Source organism: Neoarius graeffei, chromosome 14 (genome assembly GCF_027579695.1).
Source record: "Neoarius graeffei isolate fNeoGra1 chromosome 14, fNeoGra1.pri, whole genome shotgun sequence".
Lineage (NCBI taxonomy): Eukaryota > Metazoa > Chordata > Actinopteri > Siluriformes > Ariidae > Neoarius > Neoarius graeffei.
In genome coordinates, this window is record NC_083582.1 from 22,100,479 (window position 1) to 22,122,886 (window position 22,408).

A 22,408-nucleotide genomic window follows, 5' to 3' on the forward strand; every position below is an offset into this window, starting at 1 on the left:
GAGGGATGACCCTGGACCCCCCTAGATTTGGCGCGCCTTAGGCGCGCGACACGTTGCCCCCCTCCCCCATCCAAAACTTCCTGCCGCCCCCTCAGTGTTGGTCCCCATAGCAACTAAATAATTCAAAGGGTACTCCTTTTTTCTGTGCATATAAACACATACAAGGTAAGGGTGTGAGGAAATTATTGACTATGACAATGTACTAATATTAATCTAAATATAAATAAATAACTCCTGTCCAACCGACCAATCAGGACACGCGGCTGCACCGACACACACCCAAACACAGAGCGAGCTCCGGATTTTTCCACGTAGCAGAGTTCACTTTTCCTTCACCGATAGAGATAATTCTGCAATTTAGCGCCGTTATGTCTTCTAGTAAATCACCTGACGGTGTTCGTCAATGGGAAAGGTGGTTTCGGATTGTTCTTTGTGTTTTAGGATTAATACTGTCGGTTTATGCTCTTCATGTGGAGGTGTCCCGAGAAAACGACCCAAATTACCGAGCTATGTGCGACCTCGCTGAATCAGTGAGCTGCTCCAAGGTTTTCACCTCCAGGTAAACATACCTCAGTGTTTTATTGAATTAAATTTGTAAAAAAAAATATTTTGAGCTTCCAGGATCCTAAAAGAAGCAGAGCAGCTGACTGATGTAGCATTTAGCCTAGTGAATAAGTGAAAACACTCCAAACTACACCACTCATGCCACGTCTAACAGTCTGTGTCCGCGTAAACAGATTTTGCCCAGTCTATTCAGGGGAAGGTTGCTAGCGCCTGCTCAAAAACAGTCACTACAAGACGCCAACTGACGTCACGACTTAAAGTAATGCACACACCTAAATACATTCAGTCTTCCCTATGGCTCCGTGAAAATAACGATAATTATGATCATTTTCACCCACAATGCGATTGTGAATAATAAGCCTTTGATAATTAAAAAAAGTGAAAAAAAGAAAAAACAAACACCAAAGCGACACGATTGAGCAGACAGGAACCTTGTGATCTGAGTGGCAGTCATGAAAACGAATTTCGCAACTTCTAACAGCCAATTGTTAGCTCTCCATGGTCCATCTGAAATAGAAAGTTAACAGTCTTTCCTGGGTCTCATTGCAATTACAGTTCGTATGCCACAAAGCCCAATCAAGATTTGGGAAATCTGAACATAACACGAACGCTTGCAGACCAAAGAAATCAAATGTATAACGACAAACATGCAAAATAGCAATAACTTTTAAAATGTAAACTGGGCAGGGTTCTCTACTTTTCAAAAATAAAAGGTGGCGGAGGGGGTGGGGCCCCAATAGGGGGCCAGGGGGACAAAGTCCCCCTGAAGCTGTCAGACTTTGGGCTTTTTTGACAGTGAAACTGACCAATAAATGGATAGGAAATGCTAAATTCATTGTTAAAATCATTTTACAAAAGATTAACACACTTACTGTACATATCTTTACTGTTAATGTGAGACTCATTTGACATTTCAGTTGAGACTGATGCGCCTGTTATATATAATAATAAAATAAATGAAATTCCATGCATAAACAAAATACCCAATTACAATAAATGCATACATTTTTTACAACACACAATGTTAATTGGGTAAAACCACTCCAATCAATGCACAAGCTGGTGCGCGTGTCCGAGACTGGCACTACAAAGCCACCCTGGCCTCCGTAGTTCGGGTCCTTTGACCCAGGAACCCGGAAGTCCTGCAGTAAACAACCACACTGAAGCAGCAAGAAAATGCAGCTCTCGCCTACAGGATCACAGATACGTAAAATAAAAGACCTGAACTTAACTAATGTGTGTGCTGTTATATGATTACTGTAACTGTGTATGGTCAGAAAAGACAATAGATAAGCGTAACCGTTGCACAATAACGCTACAAACACCCGCAAAGTTATTTAGCTGCTGGCTAGTTATTTTGGCCACTTCAGGTAGCCCCGTATGCATTCGTGTAATGGTCTTCTGCATGTTAAATAGTTACAAAATTATAATAAAGTGAATACGATTTATTTGGTGATGAAGTAACATTTTTTTTTTTTTTGGCCAAGGAAAGGGTGGCGGGCCAGAATTATAATGTGGCGGTGCACTACTTTAAAAGCGCCCGTGGAGAACACTGCTGGGCATTTTCCGTGAGACTTACCATTTTTTTCCGCGAAGCCGAAATCGAACAATGTTCGCTTTTGTTTTTTCGCGGTTGCCATCATGCTATACCATAAAGGATAGGGTCGCCATCTTACCATGTGTGAATCATGTGATATGCTATAATTTAATACGCGCTAAATGATTGGACGATATAAGAAGGATTAGCCAATCAGTTCCCACCTTTTATCTCGTCACATGTACACAGCCTCAGCAACCAAACGATGCACAAGTAATGGCGTTCCTTATCAAATAAGTCCAACAAGAAAGTTCGAACAATTACAGGAAAATTGCATTTGGCCGAAAAACAACCGATTCAGACGTCATTACAACCGATGATTTCGATCGGCAATCGGTTACTAATGAAAACCCTGCTCACCTCATTGTAGCTGTCAATGTGACGGTCCTGGTACGACTCAAACTGATAGGGCTCTATCCCAAGCCCTATACTCTCCCTCTCCTCCTCTTCCCTAACTAACTCCTCTTCATCCTCATCATACAAGACATGCTCTGTGTCTGAAATCACTCACTACTCACTAGGGCTGTAACGATACACCCAACTCACGATTCGATTCGTATCGCGATTTTTGACCCACGATTCGATACGCCCACGATTTTTTAAAAAATGTTTTTTTAAAGTAGTAAATTTGACTTATTAACATTTACTTACTTACATTAACTATTTAATAACAAATAATTCAGACCACTGCAGAGAATGAGTAATATGTATGCAAAAATGAACAAATATATATCCAAAGATTGTTTTATTTCTCAAAATAATACTGTTGAGCCGGAAGCTCTTTTTTTTCGGTTCTGAAAAAGTCATTTTTCCAAATCGTGTAAATCCGTTAAGATTTTTTTTGGGGGGGTGGCTCTCTCACTGTCTCACTCTCATAGGGCCAATGATTTTCTGTGATCGCGGAAAACAGATGGAAATTACGGAATTTTTATGGTGAAACATTGCTCACGTGTCAAAAAATTGTAACTGCCGCAGAAGGCTTCCGCCCAAGCAGCCATGCCTTCAGTGTTGCCAGATATTGCTAACGTTTTCCACCCCAAAATATGTTCAAAACCAGCCAAAAAGCACCTAAACCTGCCCAATCTGGCAACACTGCATGCCTTTCCGGTCAAGTGATTGTGATTGGCTTGTGGCACACCTAGCCAGCCAATGAGCTGCTTGTTTACAGATTCGCTCCCCGCGTCGCAACCAGAATGGCGACCGCTTAAAAGAAATGAATGCTCTGCCAGTGGCGAGTGTGGACGTTGCGTGACTCGCAGAAGATTGTCGCAGGTCGGCGAAAAAACGACTTACTAATAGATATAAAAAATAAAAGTAATTTAAGTAAGTTTAAAATGTAATTTAAATAAAAAGTAAAGTATTCATAAATTGAAGTTTGGAAGCGCCTCTGTTTTTGGGCTGAGGAGAAGTTTGAAAGGGTGTACCGCGATTCTGCCTTCTTGTATCGCGATACGGATCGTGGCTCTGCGTATCGCGATTTCGATTTCGATACGCATATCGTTACAGCCCTACTACTCACTATATAGTGGACTATATAGTGAGTTCGCCATTCTGTAGTGCAGTCTGAACGTATAGTGAGAATTATTACAACAGAGAGGAGCACCCGGTGCAGCAATGAGAGAATATTTAATTAAAAATAATAAGATAATAGAAAAAAGCTAAATGTAACGCAGCTGTGACAAACCAGACGCTCGCGGATTGTGAATGAACTCAAGGTTTTAATGAGAACAATGAGAAAAGACAATGTACAAAAGCCAGGCCAGGTCAATACTAAGAGATCCAAAACAGTAACGAGGGCGAGACAAAGCGTGGTCAGGAAACAGGCAGTAGTCCAAGAACCGGGAATCAGTAGACACGGGCAATCTAAACACAAGGGCTCGGCAAATCATAATCGGGAAACAGGCGTGGATCGAAAAACCGGGAAGCAAGAGAAACAGGCAAACAAACACAAGGGCTAGGCGAAACGGGAAAAAAACGGAAGGCAAAAAGGGTCATACACAGGTATATCAGTATAACACCGCTCACAAGGCTCACAAAATGTGACTGTGGCAATACTGTGTAAAGAACAAAACAAAGGGGTATAAATACAGACATAAACAAAAAGGTACAGGTGATGGTGATTAGAACTCGGGGGAACCACTCCTAGGAAGTGGCTCCGGGTTGGCTGATGGAGTGCATGTGGTAGTGACTGGTGTGTGAGGGGGATTGTGGGAAGTGGAGTCCTGAGTGTTGGGTGAGCCCAGAAGCGTGACACTAAAATAGAATAAGACAGATAAAATACAAGAATAAAAATTACAGTGCAGAGCGAGTAATAAGATAACATATACTTTTATGATCCTTTGCAGGAAATTAGATTATTACAGCAGCAAAGACACAAACATTTTAACAATCAGTCCCACATGTACACACAGAGTTCATATTACATAAATACAGACATATTGATAAAAAAGTGTATCGACAATGAGCATAAAAGTGCTGGCAGTATATCTAAGTCTAAAACAATAGCAAAATTTAATAAATAAATAAATAGAGGGTTTAAAAACTAAAACTGAGAGCATGCGGATAAAAGGACAGAAGCAGTTATTGTACATTAAACAGTCTGATAGCAGTAGGCAGGAAAGACTTCCTGAACCTCTCAGTCCTACAGTTTGGAAGGATGAACCTGTGACTGAAAGAACTGTGTTGGAAGGCCCCGAGGGCATGGAGAGGGTGAGTGTGATGATCAAGAATTGAGTTCAGCTTTGATAAAAAAAAAAAAAAAACTCCGTTCTGCCACCTGCTGGAGTTGGTCAAGTTTGAGACCTATGATGTAGCCAGCCTTCTTGATTAATTTGTTAATTCTGTTCTTGTCTGCTGAGCGTGCCCCCTCACCCCAACATACAACTCCAAAAAAAAAGACACTAGCTACAACTGTTTGATAAAAAATGCACAGGAGAGGCTTACAAATATTAAGCCTCTTCTTAGAAATTACAGCCTGCTTTGTCCTTTCTTATATAAGGCATCCACGTGGGTGGACCAGTCCAGCTTGTTATCTAACACAATGCCCAGATATCTGTAGCTGGAGACCTGTTCCACCGCTGCTCCTTGAATGGTGACTGCGTCTCGAGAAGTCCTGAAATCTTTCTCCTGAAATCTACAGTCATTTCCTTTGTTTTCTGGACATTGAGCTGTAGATAGTTGAGGCTGCACCAGTCCACAAAGTCCTCGATGAGGCCCCTATATTCCTGCTCACTACTTCCCTGACAACACCCAACCACTGCTGTATCATCAGAGAACCTCTGGAGAAAACAGCTGCTGGAGTTGTATTGGAAGTTTGATGTCTATAATGTGAACAGGTAAGGGGACAGGACTGTTCCTTGTGGGGCACCTGTGCTGCTCACAAGCTTTTCAGAGACACAGTTTGGGAGCCGCACATACTGTGGTCTGCAGGTTAGATAGTCAGTGACCCAGGAGACTAGCCCTGGCTCAACCTTCATCGTCCTCATCTTCTCACCAAGCAGTCTAGGTTGAATTGTGTTGAAGGCACTTGAGAAGTCGAAGAACATGATCCTGACTGAGGTGTCCACAGAGTCAAGGTGAGCATGTAGATGAGTGCATCATCCACGCCGATGTTCAGGTGGTGTGCAAACTGAAGGGGATCTATGACCCTGACCCTGGGCCTGATATGAGCAAGGACCAGTCTCTCAAATGCCTTCATGACGTGTGAGGTGAGGGCTATAGGCCTGTAGTCATTTAGGCTGGTGGGATGTTTCTTTTTAGGGACAGGGACTAATCAAGATGTTTCCCATAGTGTTGGGACTTTTTGTTGTTGGAAGCTGAGGTTGAATAGATATGTGAAGATTTCACACAACTAGAGCAGGTCTTCAACAGTCTGGGGCATATTCCATCCAGTCCCACTGCTTTCCCCTGCTTCAGATGGTCAAGTTCCCTGCAGTGACTGGAGGGTAATGCATGACAGTGGTGGTGAGGGGGGAAGGGTAATGGTATCAGTAGGAGAATGCATCACAGGCAACAAGCTCGGAGGAGTGGCATTATCAAACCTGTTGAAAAACCTGTTCAGGTCATCCGCCAGGTCCTGGTTGCTGTCAGGCAGCACACCACCCTTCCTCTCAAGGCCCGTGATTTTTCTCATACCCGACCAAACCTGCCTCACTCTATCATGCTGAAGTTGCTGCTCCAGTCTGTTCTTGTACCGTATGCCTGTTTCCCCTCCTGAATCTTCACCTTCAGTTCTTTCTGTATTGCCTCTATTTTGTCCTTATCACCATCCCTAAAAGCTCTTTTTTATTGTTTAGCAATGTTTTTAAGTCACGGCTTACCTATGGTTATTGTTAGGGAAATACTGAATTTCCTTACTGGGGATGTTACAGTCCGCATAGAACTTTATGTAATTAGTGATGCAGCCTGCAAGTCCTTCAGTGTCATCCCCATGTGACTCACAGAAAACATCCCAGTCAGTAAGTTCCAGGCAGCACTGCAGAGATTCTTTTGCCTCATTTGACCAACATTTAATAGTTTTAGTGGTAACTGGCAGTCTCTTAACAACTGATATATACAGTGCCTTGCAAAAGTATTCATACCCCTTGAATTTTTTCACATTTTTCCACCTTACAACCACGAACTTAAAAGTTTTTTATTGAGATTTTATGTGATAGACCAACACAGAGTAGCACATAATTGTGAAGTGAAACAAAAATGATAAATGGTCTTCAAAATTTTAAACAAATAAAAATCTGAAAAATGTGATGTGAAAAATGTGACGTGAAAAATGTTCTCCCACCTGAGCTGTGGATTTCTGCAGCTCCTCCAGAGTGATCATGGGCCTCTTGGCTGCTTCTCTGACCAGTGCTCTCCTTGCTCGCTCTGTCAGTTTAGGTGGATGGCCATGTCTTGGTAGGTTTGCAGTTGTGCTATACTTTTTCCATTTTTGAATGATGGATTGAACAGTGCTTCTTGAGATGTTCAGAGCTTGGGATATTTTTTTATAACCTAACCCTGCTTTAAACTTCTCCAGAACTTTATCCCTGACCTGTCTGGTGAGTTCTTTGGTCTTCATGATGCTGTTTGTTCTTCAGTGTTCTCTAACAAACCACTGAGGCCTTCACAGAACAAGTGTATTTATGCTGAGAGTAAATTACACACAGTAGGACTCTATTAACTAATTAGATGACTTCTGAAGGCAACTGATTGCACTGGATTGTATTTAGAGGTATCAGAGTACAGGGGGCTGAATACTAATGCACACCACATTTTTCAGATTTTTATTTGTTTAAAATTTTGAAGACCATTTATCATTTTCGTTTCACTTCACAATTATGCGCTACTCTGTGTTGGTCTATCACATAAAATCTCAATAAAAAACTTTTAAGTTTGTGGTTGTAAGGTGGAAAAATGTGAAAAAGTTCAAGGGGTATGAATACTTTTGCAAGGCTGCAATTACAGCTGCAAGTCTTTTGTGGTATGTCTCTACCAGCTTTGCACATCTAGACACTGAAATTTTTGCCCATTCTTCTTTGCAAAATAGCTCAAGCTCAGCCAGGATGAGGTCAAGAGTCTTATTTCCTCTTGTTGCACAATTCACAAATTGTTTGAAAGTGGGCAACATGCTACAGAGAGAAACATGATTAAAATCACCAGAGAGAAAAATAAACGAATCTGGGTATTTTGCCTGTTGCCTTGCGGTGACTGTGTGAATGACATCATAGGCTGTTTCCGCGTGTGCAGTCGGAGGAATGTAAACAACTATGACGACCACCGCAGTGAATTCTCTCGGCAGGTAATAGGGCCTCAAACTAACTACTAAAAGTTCAACGTCCTTGTTACACAGTCTCTCCTTTACAGTAACATATTTAGGTTTACACAATCTGTTGTTAATGAGCAGTGCAAGACCCCCATCTTTCTTCTTACCGCACAGTTTAGCATCCTTGTCCGCTCGTATGGTGAGGAAACTAGCAATACTGGCGTTTGGGTCTGGGATACAGTCCTTAAACGAGATACACAGAGCCTTTATTTTTAAATACATTTCTGCAGCGCTCGAAACTAACGGTGTCCCGATGTCCCGGGGACCATAAAAAATGTCATCGGGACACAAAATTATCATATCTGGGACAATCCCGGGACAATGGAAAAAAAATAGATCTAGAAAAAAAGTTCTACATTAATATTATTTACAAAGCCGTAACACATACGTAGACATTCACCTAATTTGTCAATTTTAATTTTAAAACGTTAACAGCGAAAAATACATAGTAGCTACACTTTCGATGCCCCTGCATCCGTAGGCTACAGAGCAGCGCATTCTGTTCTAGAATCTTCGGCCGGAGTCCGCATTATATGGACTTGGAATGGAATTGCTACCGCACACGCTGCGCCGACTCTGGCCAGAACAAAAATGCTGAAGTGGTTGAAGCGGACCGACCGCGGGGAAGAAACTGAAAGCCCAGACATAACGTCTCCGGGACCTTCAGGATCCAAAGTGTCATCGCCCGGTCTGCAGGCAACGCTAGCAACTGAATGAACTTAATGAACACTGTTAGACACGTTATAAAATACAACAGGAATGATGTGGATGATATTGACGGAAGATACCGTTCAACAGAATAAGTGAGTTTTCTTGGTGTCTTTCTAGTTCAGAAAGTTTAGTCAGTCAGCAGCACAACTAGGCTCGGACCTGCCACTATGTTGATGTTGCTAACATTTGCACCCGGCAGCGAAAGTTCATAAAATGGATAACGGAAAGTTCATAAAAATGGATAACGGAAAGTTCATAAAAATGGATAACGGAAAGTTCATAAAAATGGATAACGGTAATGGTGAAAATGATAAGTTGGCCTTATAAGTGCCAACAGATATTCAAGGTATAAGTAGATGAAATGAACATACAGTAAAAGGGGTCTTATTTTCAACTAAAGTGTACTGCAGATGTAGGGAGTTGAAACATTTTCTGAATGAGCTAGTTGGCCCCTTTAAATAAACGAGTATCTATTCATACAGTGAGATCGCCAAAGTTTAATAAACTGAAAATGCAATAACTGTAATTTTGAAGTAGATGATGTATAGGACATGTGTCGCTTGTGTCTTGTGACCAGGGCCGGAGTGGGCCCTGTTTTCAGTCCGGGAGTTTAATTCACATTCAGGCCACTTTGAAATGGAGGAGGAATTTGAGTACATTAAAAAAGATAAAACAAATGACTGTTCTTTCACAATGCTTTTTATTTGGTTTAAATTCAGGTAGTGACAATGTATGTTGTTCGTCGTTCTCTGCATTACTTTAGGGTTAATAAAACTTCCATTACGCGGTAGTTTAATGACCACAAACGTAATGCAGAGACCGACGAACGATTTCATCTAGTATGAGACGGGGCGCCACTTAAAATTGGATGGTGTGTGGCCGCGTGTCTAATCCGCATATACATTTATCTGTGTCACCAACATGTCCCAAAGTTCCTTAGTGAAAATATTTGAAAACACATCCAAAGGACATGCATCTTCAGAAATCGGCATCTTCGGCCCGGGTGTGGGAATGAACTTTTACATCGGGGGCGAAATCCAGCTGACTGCCACTCCAAATAGCAAAGCAGCGAGTATGGCTGATTGTTTCGCGTTATTTAAGACGAATTACACAACACATTTTTAGTCACATAGTCTTAAAATAACGAAAGCACCCATCTCGCGTGCATTTGAACCAATGCTTGTGCATTACATGCCGCATACGCCTCGAAAATAATGGCAAATCAACAATGCTGGGTACTCAGCAACCGGCAGATAAAGCGTGAGGGCGCATTAGGCAACTCAAAAATGGTTAAATGAAATGTAGGCTAAAGCAAGTGTTTGATTCTGCTTAGAATATTGGCATGCGCATACACCTCTTCTAAGTTATATATTTAACAACAATTATTTAACATCAAATATGACTTCTAGGCTTATGTGTTCATAACCACAATGTGCGCACGCCTGTGGAAATGCACGGTGTGACAGCGAGATGAAATAGGCTGGATGAGGAAATAACGCGCAACAGCACATTTGGGACCTATTCATCTAAAATTGTTAATAACTGGGATGTAAAGCAATGTCCGGTTCTTCTTAGAATTAAGACATACACCACATCTATACCGTGTAAATTGCGAGATTTCACATGACAGCAAAAAGCTGAATTGACATTGCAAACTATCGACACATTATAGGCCTAGCATAGACTGATAAAATCGACAAACAGGGTTATCATACTCCATATCTTTCGCAACCTACCAGCTGGTCTTGAGAACATATCTGTCAATTTGGCACATTTTGCTGCCACCTCCTTCCTTTTTTTAAGCTTCGCCCTTTCGGTTCCACCTGGCCTCTTTCTGCCCTCCATCACTGACGCGCGCTGTTTCGCGCCAATGTTGTTTAAGTTCCCCGCAATACAGAGGAGGAGTCTTGGACCAAACCAACTGCAATAGAGGGGAGGGGAGAATTTCCTTATTTGGTAGTGCCTATTTAATCTGCTGCGATGCTGTCGGCGTCTGGGCTGCCATGTGAAAATGCAGAGTGCAGTTGAATTGATGATTAATGCAAGAATAAGATCAGTGACCAAAATTAGTGAAAATTATTTTCCCCATGCTCCAAGCAGGCCACCATTGATGGTTTGGGCCAGGGATGGTCCCGGCTAAATATAGGGCCACCCCGGCATTGCTTGTGACTTATTGTAAAAATGATTTAAAGGGTTCAAAATCATGTAGTTACAAATATAATAGTAACTTCATATGATAATGAAATAACCAGTGGTTAATAGAGAGGAAAAAAATGGAGACACTATTGCTTCCATTCGGGACAATACAACACAGAATTCGGGACCACTGGGGGACACAAAGAAAAAAAGTTAATTTCGAGCCCTGCATTTCTGAGTGGATAGTATCTCCATCCTTGACTCTTGTATGCTGCATAAATGGGAATAAAAAATATATATTTTTGAGAGTTAAAATTGACTGCAAAGTTGGCATTCGAGCTGTCCCGCTGAGCTAGCCATGCCTGAGTGTGTGACATCACAGCAGGAACCGGTTTTAAGGCCGAGGCCTTTTACAGCTATAGACCAAAGTCATATAAATAAGCATTTATGGTGAAAGTAAGAAATACCGTTACCGACTTGCTCAACTAAGACTGATTTGACTTCAATGATTGTGGTTTGACTCTGATTAAAACAGGATAGGTGTTATAACTTATGCAACATACATGTACATGCATGCATTTTCACTGATAAAACGTTAAGGCTAATTAAATAATCCGATGAACTGAGACAATCACATTCTGTAGCAAATTGAATAATCTTATACCAGTAACTTAAATACACAATATAAGTTACATGTATTAATCTAAATGCAGGTAAACAACGTGTTGTTCTTGTTGTTTTGTATCCAAATGAGAGTCGGAGCTTACCCGTCTGTGTTCTCACTTCTTGAAGGCCGAACTTGTGGCCAATTGTTTTGAAACAATCTGACTTTCAGTTGTTTGTTCAGTTCTCCATTCATTCACTTCTTCCACGTAAGGGCGAGATGGCAGCAATATCCAGTTTAGAAATAAGACGGCTACTCCACTCATTCACTTTTCTTCATATTGTGCATTCCGCCATTACTGCTGGGCTCAGGCAATTACTAAAACCTCGGGCAGAACGGGATGTCACCGGTTTTAGCAAAAACTGTGGGGAGGTCACTGCCCAAGAGATATGTCCTGTCCCGTTCCATCCCGGGTTTTAGCAACAACCTTTGGCTCACTCCAGGAGGACTGGTGCAACTGAACTCACTTTCCTTTAAAAAAAATAAAATAAATACTTTCCTGGGGCGGCACGGTGGTGTAGTGGTTAGCGCTGTCGTCTCACAGCAAGAAGGTCCGGGTTCGAGCCCCGTGGCTGGCGAGGGACTTTCTGTGCAGAGTTTGCATGTTCTCCCCATGTCCGCGTGGGTTTCCTCCGGGTGCTCCGGTTTCCCCCACAGTCCAACGACATGCAGGTTAGGTTAACTGGTGACTCTAAATTGACCGTAGGTGTGAATGGTTGTCTGTGTCTATGTGTCAGCCCTGTGGTGACCTGGCGACTTGTCCAGGGTGTACCCCGCCTTTCGCCCGTAGTCAGCTGGGATAGGCTCCAGCTTGCCTGCGACCCTGTAGAACAGGATAAAGTGGCTAGAGATAATGAGATGAGAAATACTTTCCTTTTCTTGTAGTTTTCTTTTCCTTTAATTGTTGATACTGCACCCTTTTTCAATATGGGCTTATAGCCAACGCTTCTCAACAGATCAGAGGTTTCGTACGAGTCCTCAGTAAAATGTGCAGAGCAGAGGAGAGACCACTTCATAGGCGTCCAATGTGCCCGTGAGCTTCTTGCAAAATACATCCAAATCGTTGCAGTTTGAACATTCTTGGGCCATGATTGCAATGTAAATCCAGCTTCTGTCATGTTGCTGTACTGGCCAGCAACACATCTATGTGGCATGGCGATAAATTAGCTCAAAATGGAGGATCAAAGTTGCAGTCAGCTCTGTGTTTTAGTATAGCGGAAGTGGCGATGAGACCGATAGGCTTCCTGTTGTGACGTTACGGATGTCAAGGTGATTCACTCAGACAGCTACCTATATAAATCACTTTAATCGTAAAAATTACTATATTAGATTTATTGTTAACGCATAAAACTATTCCTGTGCCATTCTTGAGGTCTCAAGGCATTTATAAACGAAAGTGAGGCCATGGCTCTGCATATATGCTTTAAGCCAGGTCTCTGTGAAGCATATAAGGCTGATCTCCTGGTATAGCCTCTGGGTCTTAACAAGGGTCTCCAATTCTTCCATTTTGTTGTTTAATGAGTGGACATTTCCCATGATGACAGAAGGAAGGGCAGGTTTGCGAGATCGTTTCCTCGCCCCCTCTCATTCTCCTCTTTACTCCGGCACGCTTTCCCCGGCGTCTTCATTTTAGCAATTCGTCAGGAATATTATGTCTTATCCCAACGATCCTTGAAAACTCTTCAAGGTCTCATAACTCTTGTCTGGAGTAGGCAATTTCTGGCGGTCCCAGAATCCGCTGCTCGGCTTGGAGAAAACTCCCCAGAAACAGGAGCACAAGCAGAGCTTCATTTAAAATAAACTCACCACTTCATTCTTGAGGTGAGTTTATTTTAAACAGTACCCAAGTTGTAAAACACTCTTAAAACTCTCCGATCAACGCATGTAAGAACATAACAAATAAAAACAAACTCTACAATCAACGCACATAAATAAAAACATGCTCCTTTCATTCATACTACAAACAGGCTGCCGTGTTACCAGCGCCATTCCACCCATAATTAATCAAAAGCCTCAAATTTGATTTAATAAAAGGCAGCGGTAAAGAAGAAAGTATTCAGCCTTGATTTAAAAGAACTGAAAGATACAGCAGACACAAAGTACTTTGTATTTATTAATGTGGGAAATATAGAGGATTTCGACGTGACGTCACAGGTCACGTGACGCCCCGGTGTCCGCCATTTTGAAGGTCAAGCTAGCTAATGTCAACAACATAGTAGCTGGTATGTTACTGTAGCAATGTTTACGTTCAGTCATTTGGATGACTGTTAAAACCTTTCAGCCTCAAGTTTTTCCTTTACTGTATTTACTAGTTTACTGAGCTAGCGCGCTCGGGCAGGCTGGGAGCTAGTGCGCTCGGGCAGGCTGGGAGCGAGCGCGCTAGCTCCCAGCCTGCCCGAGCTAGCGCGTTCGCTCCCAGCCTGCCCGAGCTAGCACGCTCGCTCCCAGCCTGCCCGAGCTAGCGCGCTCGCTCCCAGCCTGCCCGAGCTAGCGCGCTAGCTCAGTAAACTAGTAAATACAGTAAAGGAAAAACTTGAGACTGAAAGGTTTTAACAGTCATCCAAATGACTGAACGTAAACATTGCTACAGTAACATACCAGCTACTATGTTGTTGACATTAGCTAGTGCTAACAGCTAGCTGCTAGTGCACTGCTACAACTACACCGACCCTAATAATACAGTTCTTGGTCATTGCCTGGTAACAGCAAATTTATAACGGGCCATGTCTCAACAGACTAAGAAGTTATTTCAATGACATTTAATAACATTTTGTTTATCCTGAGGACCGAAAGTAAATGAAAATGTGAACAAACCTTAGCTGTAATAAGATGGCGACCACCGGCTCCAGGGATGACCCGCTGATGTAGGCATGTTACCCAGCCTGGTTTTTAACGACATAGGTATACAGATCATGTGGGCCGAAGTCAGGTAAAGACGAGGGCTTCGTGTACTTCCGTACGTCAGTGAACAATCCTGGTGGAAGCAGGTAAACGTCGTTCTCTAAGCCTGCTAACCTCAATTTTTGCAAATACCTCTCCCTCTGCTCGCCCTGTAAATGCCCTACGTCGCTGGATAGTGAAGGTGTTTTCTGCATCTCGCTCCTTTTTCTTTTATGTTTTTTCCCTGGTATTTCCCACACGACTGACTACAGGTCAGGAAGATCACCCGCGCTGCAGCGCTGCAAAGCCAGAAAAAGATAGCCTGGTAACGTGTACGGATCACGTACACCAGCATCATTGATTTTCTGGTGATATCACTTCTTACTCGCGTCATCTAGGCCGGATAAAATACTCGACAATGAGACTTCGTCATGATCAACAGTGTATCGCTACCGGTAGTCGCCATATTTGTGACCGTCAAAATGGCGGCATAAATATTGTCGCTATGGAAACAATGACGTAGGCCGAAATCCTCTATACTCAGTATAATATGTATTTGTCACAAAAAACATTTATTTTTAGTATATATAATAATTGTAGTTATTATATATACTATACATATAATATACATGTTATAATATTATTAATATACTGTATATCTTATAATTCATTCATTCATTCATTCATTCATTATCTCTAGCCGCTTTATCCTTCTACAGGGTCGCAGGCAAGCTGGAGCCTATCCCAGCTGACTACGGGCGAAAGGCGGGGTACACCCTGGACAAGTCGCCAGGTCATCACAGGGCTGACACATAGACACAGACAACCATTCGCACTCACATTCACACCTACGGTCAATTTAGAGTCACCAGTTAACCTAACCTGCATGTCTTTGGACTGTGGGGGAAACCGGAGCACCCGGAGGAAACCCACGCGGACACGGGGAGAACATGCAAACTCCGCACAGAAAGGCCCTCGCCGGCCCCGGGGCTCGAACCCAGGACCTTCTTGCTGTGAGGCGACAGCGCTAACCACTACACCACCGTGCCGCCATATCTTATAATATAATATTATTTTGAAAACCCACCAGCCAATTGATCTGGCACGTTTTAAGCATGCGACAGTAATGATGTAAGTAACGGCATGGCGGAGTAGTGTCCAAAAGTGTTTTTTCATTTTACCAATGAGCTCATTATATAGTCCTCTATAAAGAATTCTCTAGATAGCGAATAGGGAGTAGTAAATGAGTGAGTGATTTCGGACACAGCTCATAGCTCACATCTGTCATGAAAACATGTTCTGTTGGTGCGCCTTCCAGGCAGGTGTTCACCAATCTACGTTATTTCCAGTTTGGGCCATTCTCGGCGGAAGGGAAGGGAATTCCAGGCATCGCTTCATGACGGGAGGTTTAAATGTTTTATTTTGTTGTTTTCATCTCTACACCTTGCGATTATATAGAAAATTGAACGTTTGTGTTAAAATCTATAAAATGACACCAAGGAGACCTGTTCACTTTAAAATGAAGATTTATTGCATCATTGTGATCATTTGCATATCAAAACATGTTACATGAATACGGAAGACACTTAGAACACTACAGAATAAAATTGTAGATAAGTAATAAAATATGTCCCAACAGCTAGCCGCTGTGTTCGGGGATCAGGTTGTCGAGGCCCCTGCCTTCAACTGCCGCCCAATCCACACTGCACCGGCCCCCTACGGCTACCTCTGTGGGTGATGAACCCACAGGAGGTCGGGCCCACGTCACCGCTTCGGGCTGAGCCCGGCCGGGCCCCGTGGGCAAAGGCCCGGCCACCAAGCGCTCGCATACGAGCCCCAACCCCGGGCCTGGCTCCAGGGTGGGGCCCCGGCTGCGCCATACTGGGCGACGTCACGGTCCTTGATCGATTATTCTCCTTGATCGATTAAGGGTGGCAGACTGGGGTTGTGGTCCCTCTTTTTAAGAAAGGGGACTGGAGAGTGTGCTCCAATTATAGGGGAATCACACTTCTCAGCCTCCCAGGGAATGTTTACTCCAGGGTACTGGAGAGGAGAATTCAGCCAATAGTCAAACCTCGGATCCAGGAGGAACAATGCGGTTTTCGTCCTGGTCGCGGAACACTGGACCAGCTCTATACACTCAAAAAAAATAACTTGCAAATAACTTGCTCAGTGAACATAATAAAATTATGGAAAGTATTTCCACCCAAGTAAAATGCGTTAACTTAGCCAGAAACAATTTTGTTGAGTGACCTAAATGTCAACCGTGACATGTTAGACTTAGGTTCATGTAACAAACACCCATGTTGGTTTTTTTGAGTGTACCTTTCATAGGGTGCTTGAGGGTTCATGGGAGTTTGCCCAACCAGTCCACATGCGCTTTGTGGATCTGGAGAAGGCATTCGACCGTGTCCCTCGTGGTATTCTGTGGGGGGTGCTTCGGGAGTATGGGGTTCGGGGCTCTTTGCTAAGGGCTGTCCGGTCCCTGTACGAACGGAGCAGGAGTCTGGTTCGCATTGCCGGCAGTAGGTCAGATATGTTCCCAGTGCATGTTGGACTCCGGCAGGGCTGCCCTTTGTCGTTCTGTTCATAATTTTTATGGACAGAATTTCTAGGCGCAGCCAGGGGCCAGAAGGAATCCTGTTTGGGAACCACAGGATTTCATCTCTGCTTTTTGCGGATGATGTTGTCCTGTTGGCTTCTTCAAACCAGGACCTTCAGCATGCACTGGGGTGGTTTGCAGCCGAGTGTGAAGCGGCTGGGATGAGAATCAGCACCTCCAAGTCCGAGGCCTTGGTTCTCGACCGGAAAAGGGTGGCTTGCCCTCTCCAGGTTGGTGGAGAAGTCCTGCCTCAAGTGGAGGAGTTTAAGTATCTCGGGATCTTGTTCACGAGTGAGGGAAGGATAGAGCGTGAGGTTGACAGGCGGATCGGTGCAGCCTCTGCAGTGATGCGGTCGCTTTACCGGTCTGTTGTGGTGAAGAAGGAGCCGAGCCAAAAGGTGAAGCTCTCGATTTACCGGTCGATCTATGTTCTGACTCTCACCTATGGTCATGAGCTTTGGGTAATGACCAAAAGAACAAGATCGCGGATACAAGCGGCCGAAATGAGTTTCCTTCGCAGGGTGGCTGGGCGCTCCCTTAGAGATAGGGTGAGAAGCACAGTCACTCGGGAGGAGCTCGGAGTAGAGCCGCTGCTCCTCCACATCGAGAGGAATCAGCTGAGGTGGCTCGGGCATCTCTTTCGGATGCCTCCTGGACGGCTCCCTGGGGAGGTGTTCCAGGCATGTCCCCCCGGGAGGAGGCCCCGGGGAAGACCCAGGACACGCTGGAGGGACTATGTCTCTCGGCTGGCCTGGGAATGCCTCGGTGTTCTTCCCGAGGAGCTGGCCGAGGTGTCTGGGGAAAGGGAAGTTTGGGCTTCCATGCTCAGACTGCTGCCTCCGCGACCCGGCCCCGGATAAGTGGAAGGAGACGAGACGAGATGAGAGTAATAAAATAAGAGATTATTATTTATTTCTTATTACAGCGCTTATTTGAATACTCAATTGTGATTGGTCAGTTACAGAATTATATGGTCTTTTATTTCTTTTTAGTATATGTATTTAGTATATACTAAATACAGAATATAAGTAATACGGAGGTGATTATAGAAAATCACACGCACTGATTGGTCGAGAAATTTGGTATATTTCTCAATAATCACCTCGAGCAACTCGGCAAAATGGCTGCCAATTGCTTTGTCACCGTAAGTGAGGAAGAATTACAGATTATGAAAGAAAGTCCTGCTTTCTTTCATAATCTGTAATACTTCTTTCAAAAGCAGTAAAGATGCTACAAAGTTTGGTCTAAAACTATTCAAAGGTAAGGTGGAATTGTGATTTATTTTATCTATTTCGGGCGGCACGGTGGTGTAGTGGTTAGCGCTGTCGCCTCACAGCAAGAAGGTCCTGGGTTCGAGCCCCGGGGCTGGCGAGGGCCTTTCTGTGTGGAGTTTGCATGTTCTCCCCGTGTCCGCGTGGGTTTCCTCCGGGTGCTCCGGTTTCCCCCACAGTCCAAAGACATGCAGGTTAGGTTAACTGGTGACTCTAAATTGACCGTAGGTGTGAGTGTGAATGGTTGTCTGTGTCTATGTGTCGGCCCTGTGATGACCTGGCGACTTGTCCAGGGTGTGCCCCGCCTTTCGCCCGTAGTCAGCTGGGATAGGCTCCAGCTTGCCTGCGACCCTGTAGAAGGATAAAGCGGCTAGAGATGATGAGATGAGATTTTATCTATTTCATAACAAAGTATTTTATGTGAGTTGGTGTAGATAAGTGACAGATAAGTCTGTGTGCACCTTTATTACATTTGCATGCCGCTTTTGAAGTTTGAAATAAGTGATTTTGTTGAATGCGATTTTTTTTTTAAAATAATGTATTTATACTAAAACAATTATCTTCCTCATGCTCAGTGGATATCAGTGAATAATAACCTCAACTTCGTCTCGATTATTATTCACCAATATTCACTTTGCCTTCAATGAGTAATTGTTAAGTAACAGCTCACTGTTAAGTATAACAGACCATTCTTATGGATCACATAATTTGCAGAAGCAAATCAATATTTTGTGTCATATTATTGGGCCTTGTGCAACATTTTCGTATTCTTATCTTAAATTCATCTTACTTTTTTGTACCGCAGGCTTGCCATGTCAGATTCAGCAAATGCTCCTAACTTCTGATAACCGTGTAAATGACCCTCTTTAAACATGAATACCAGTTGAGCATAATTCAGCACACATTCATGTGAATTGTAAATAATTAACATAATTAATGCCTCAGTAATACCATATAAGGCTACACGTCCTGCTGCATATGTCAGGAAGTGTTCATTCATGAAAATGACATCAAAGACAAAAAAGAAGAACTTTACAAGTTCGGAGATTGAACTCATGCTTTTTGACACAGGGTTTTCATTAGTCCTTTGACCCAGGAACCCAGAAGTCCTGCAGTAAACAACCACACTGAAGCAGCAAGAAAATGCAGCTCTTGCCTACACGATCACAGATACGTAAAATAAAAGACCTGAACTTAACTAATGCGTGTGCTGTTATATGATTACTGTAACTGTGTATGGTCAGAAAAGACGATAGATAAGCGTAACCGTTGCATAATAACGCTACAAACACCTGCAAAGTTATTTAGCTGCTATCTAGTTATTTTGGTCACTTCAGGTAGCCCCATATTTAATGGTCTTCTACGTGTTAAATAGTTACAAAATTATAATAAAGTGAATACTTTACGATTTATTTGGTGTATACTGATGAAGTTACGTGGTTTTTTTTTTGGTTTTGTTTTTTGGCCAAGGGAAGGGTGGCGGGCCAGAATTATAACGTGGCATTGCGCCACTTTAAAAGCGCCCGTGGAGAACACTGCTGGGCATTTTCCGCGAGACTTACCGTTTTTTTTTCTGTGAAGCTGAAATCGAACAGCATTCGCTTCCGTTTTTTCGCGGTTGCCATCACGCTATACCATACAGGATAGGGTCGCCATCTTACCATGTGGGAACCATGTGATATGCTATAATTTAATACGTGCTAAATGATTGGACAATATAAGAAGGATTAGCCAATCGGTTCCCACCTTTTATCTTGTCACATGTACACAGCCTCAGCAACCAAACGGCGCGCAAGTAACAAGCGTTCCTTATCAAATAAGTCCAACGAGAAAGTTCGAACAATTATGGGAAAATTGCATTTGGCTGAAAAACAACCGATTCAGACGTCATTACAACTGATGATTTTGATTGGAAATCGGTTACTAATGAAAACTCTGCTGACAACTGATGAATCTTAAATTATTGCATAGTTTGTTTTAATGTTTGATAGCGAACGCTGTTTGATTTCAGCTTCGCAGAAAAAAAATGAAGGGAAGGGTGGCAGGCCAGAATTATAACGTGGCAGTGCGCCGCTTTAAAAGCACCCGTGGAGAACACTGCTGGGCATTTTCCGTGAGACTTACCGTTTTTTTTCTGTGAAGCTGAAATCGAACAGCGTTCGCTTTCGTTTTTTCACAGTCGCCATCACACTATACCATACAGGATAGGGTCGCCATCTTACCATGTGTGAACCATGTGATATGCTATAATTTAATACATGCTAAATGATTGGATGATATAAGAAGGATTAGCCAATCGGTTCCCACCTTTTATCTCGTCACATGTACACAGCCTCAGCAACCAAACGGCGCGCAAGTAACAGCGTTCCTTATCAAATAAGTCCAACGAGAAAGTTCAAACAATTATGGGAAAATTGCATTTGGCCGAAAACCAACCGATTCAGACGTCATTACAACCAATGATTTCGATCGGCAATCGGTTACTAATGAAAACCATGCTGACATCTGATTAATCTTAAATTATTGCATAGTTTAGGTTGTTTTAAAGTTTGATATGTTTATATTGATATTGTACTGTTATGCAATTGCATGAATAGACAGTTTAAATTAATGATTTTAGCATTAGGCTATGTGAATAAATTTAGAATTATATTATAGTTCAAATTGTAGAGTCAAACAGGACAATATCAACATAATTATGAAGTAGGCTATATATGATTTTCAAACTCAAATTGTTTCAAATTAATTAAATATGCAATCTAGTAGAGTACAATTAGTGAGAAATTTAGGTTTAAATAATAGCAGACTAATTGCACATGACTTCGACAACAAATCTGGATCACTCGTAAATTGTGTTTGTGCCTAAGAGCAAATTGAAAATACAAGAAGATTGGTGAATGCAGCAAGTTCTCCGAAATTACATTACATTACATGGCATTTAGCAGACACTCTTATCTGGAGCAACATACGAGTGCAAAAGTCATGTACATAAAGTGCTGAACTTCTAGTGCCAACTGAAAAAGTGGCAACAATACTTAGTGTAATGTTCTGTTGAAGTATCAATACTCAAACAGCCAAGGAAACAAACCAACCTGGTTTGGTCTAGACTGAAACGCAGTTGCACAGTGGGCAGGGAAGTAGGTGAGAGGCGCAGCTTGAAGAGGTGAGTCTTCAGCCTGCATTTGAAGGTGGTCAAGGAGTCGGCAGTTCCACCAATCGGGAGCCAGGACAGACAGCAGTCTTGAGCGGGCTGGGCAGGAGCAGAGATGAGGAGGTAGCGAAGTAGCTATCACCAATGTCTTAAATTTGAAACGAGTTGTGATAGATAGCCAGTGCAGGTCAGCAAGCAGAGGGGTAACATGGGAAGAACAAGGGAGGTTGTAGACCAGGTGAGCTGCAGCATTCTGGATGAGCTGCAGGGGTAAATCACTGGTACAAACCACTTAAGAATGATGCTGCGTTCATGTGCTATGGGAAGATGATATTTTCCAGTTGGGAAGTGGTATTTACCAGTGTGTTGTGTTCACATGCTTTTGTTGTTGTTGACAAATTAAAGATGGTGGACCAGATTCAGAATCAGGCCTGTTATTTGGCTAAAACAATTATAGATTGCCTTGTTCATCAGCTGCAGCAGGAATATGAGTTATCAAAAGTCAAAAGGTAAATAATGCTGAATATTTCCTGATCATGACGAGTAGAGATTTTCTTAACACATTGAATGCCACGCAGTTTTTGGAAATTTGGCTGTAGCCACAATGAGAGTAGCCAGTATCTAGATCATTGTTGGCGTTCTTTGGACAGCCACAGAATATTTTGTATTAGGCTATAATATACATAACATGACTCGTTTAAAAGGTGAGAGTCAGCTTTCTGTAGGTGAAAACCACTTCTTTCTTGGTTCATAAGCTAGTCTTGTACCGCTCGCTGCCATGTTGAAAAGGTTAAAGTTCATCTCATCTCGGCAACTCGTGTATCAAAATTTTCTACGAGTTGCCCAGTGGAAAATACCACAAGAGGGGGCGTTCAGGTGTGCTTTCCATGTCTGCGTTTGGTATTTACCATAATTCCCATAGCACATGAACGCACCATGAATCTGTTCATACAAGTGGTTCTTGCATGAAGCCCATTGATTTATTTAGTAAGTAGTCATGTAATAAGTGGGATCACAGGGTTTCCCCTAGAA

The 22,408-nt window shown here is 42.8% G+C and overlaps 1 protein-coding gene across 3 annotated transcripts in view; it reads left to right on the forward strand.

The window, feature by feature from the left end:
• The first annotated feature begins 267 nt into the window (after positions 1–267).
• vkorc1 (vitamin K epoxide reductase complex, subunit 1) overlaps positions 268–22,408 on the forward strand; it is a 56,370-nt gene continuing 34,229 nt past the window's right edge. For all 3 annotated transcript variants that reach the window (XM_060939417.1, XM_060939418.1, XM_060939419.1), the window contains exon 1: positions 268–559. In XM_060939417.1, coding sequence (XP_060795400.1) covers positions 369–559 — 191 coding nt within the window. In that variant the 5' untranslated portion in view covers positions 268–368. The remainder of the gene's footprint in view (positions 560–22,408) is intronic.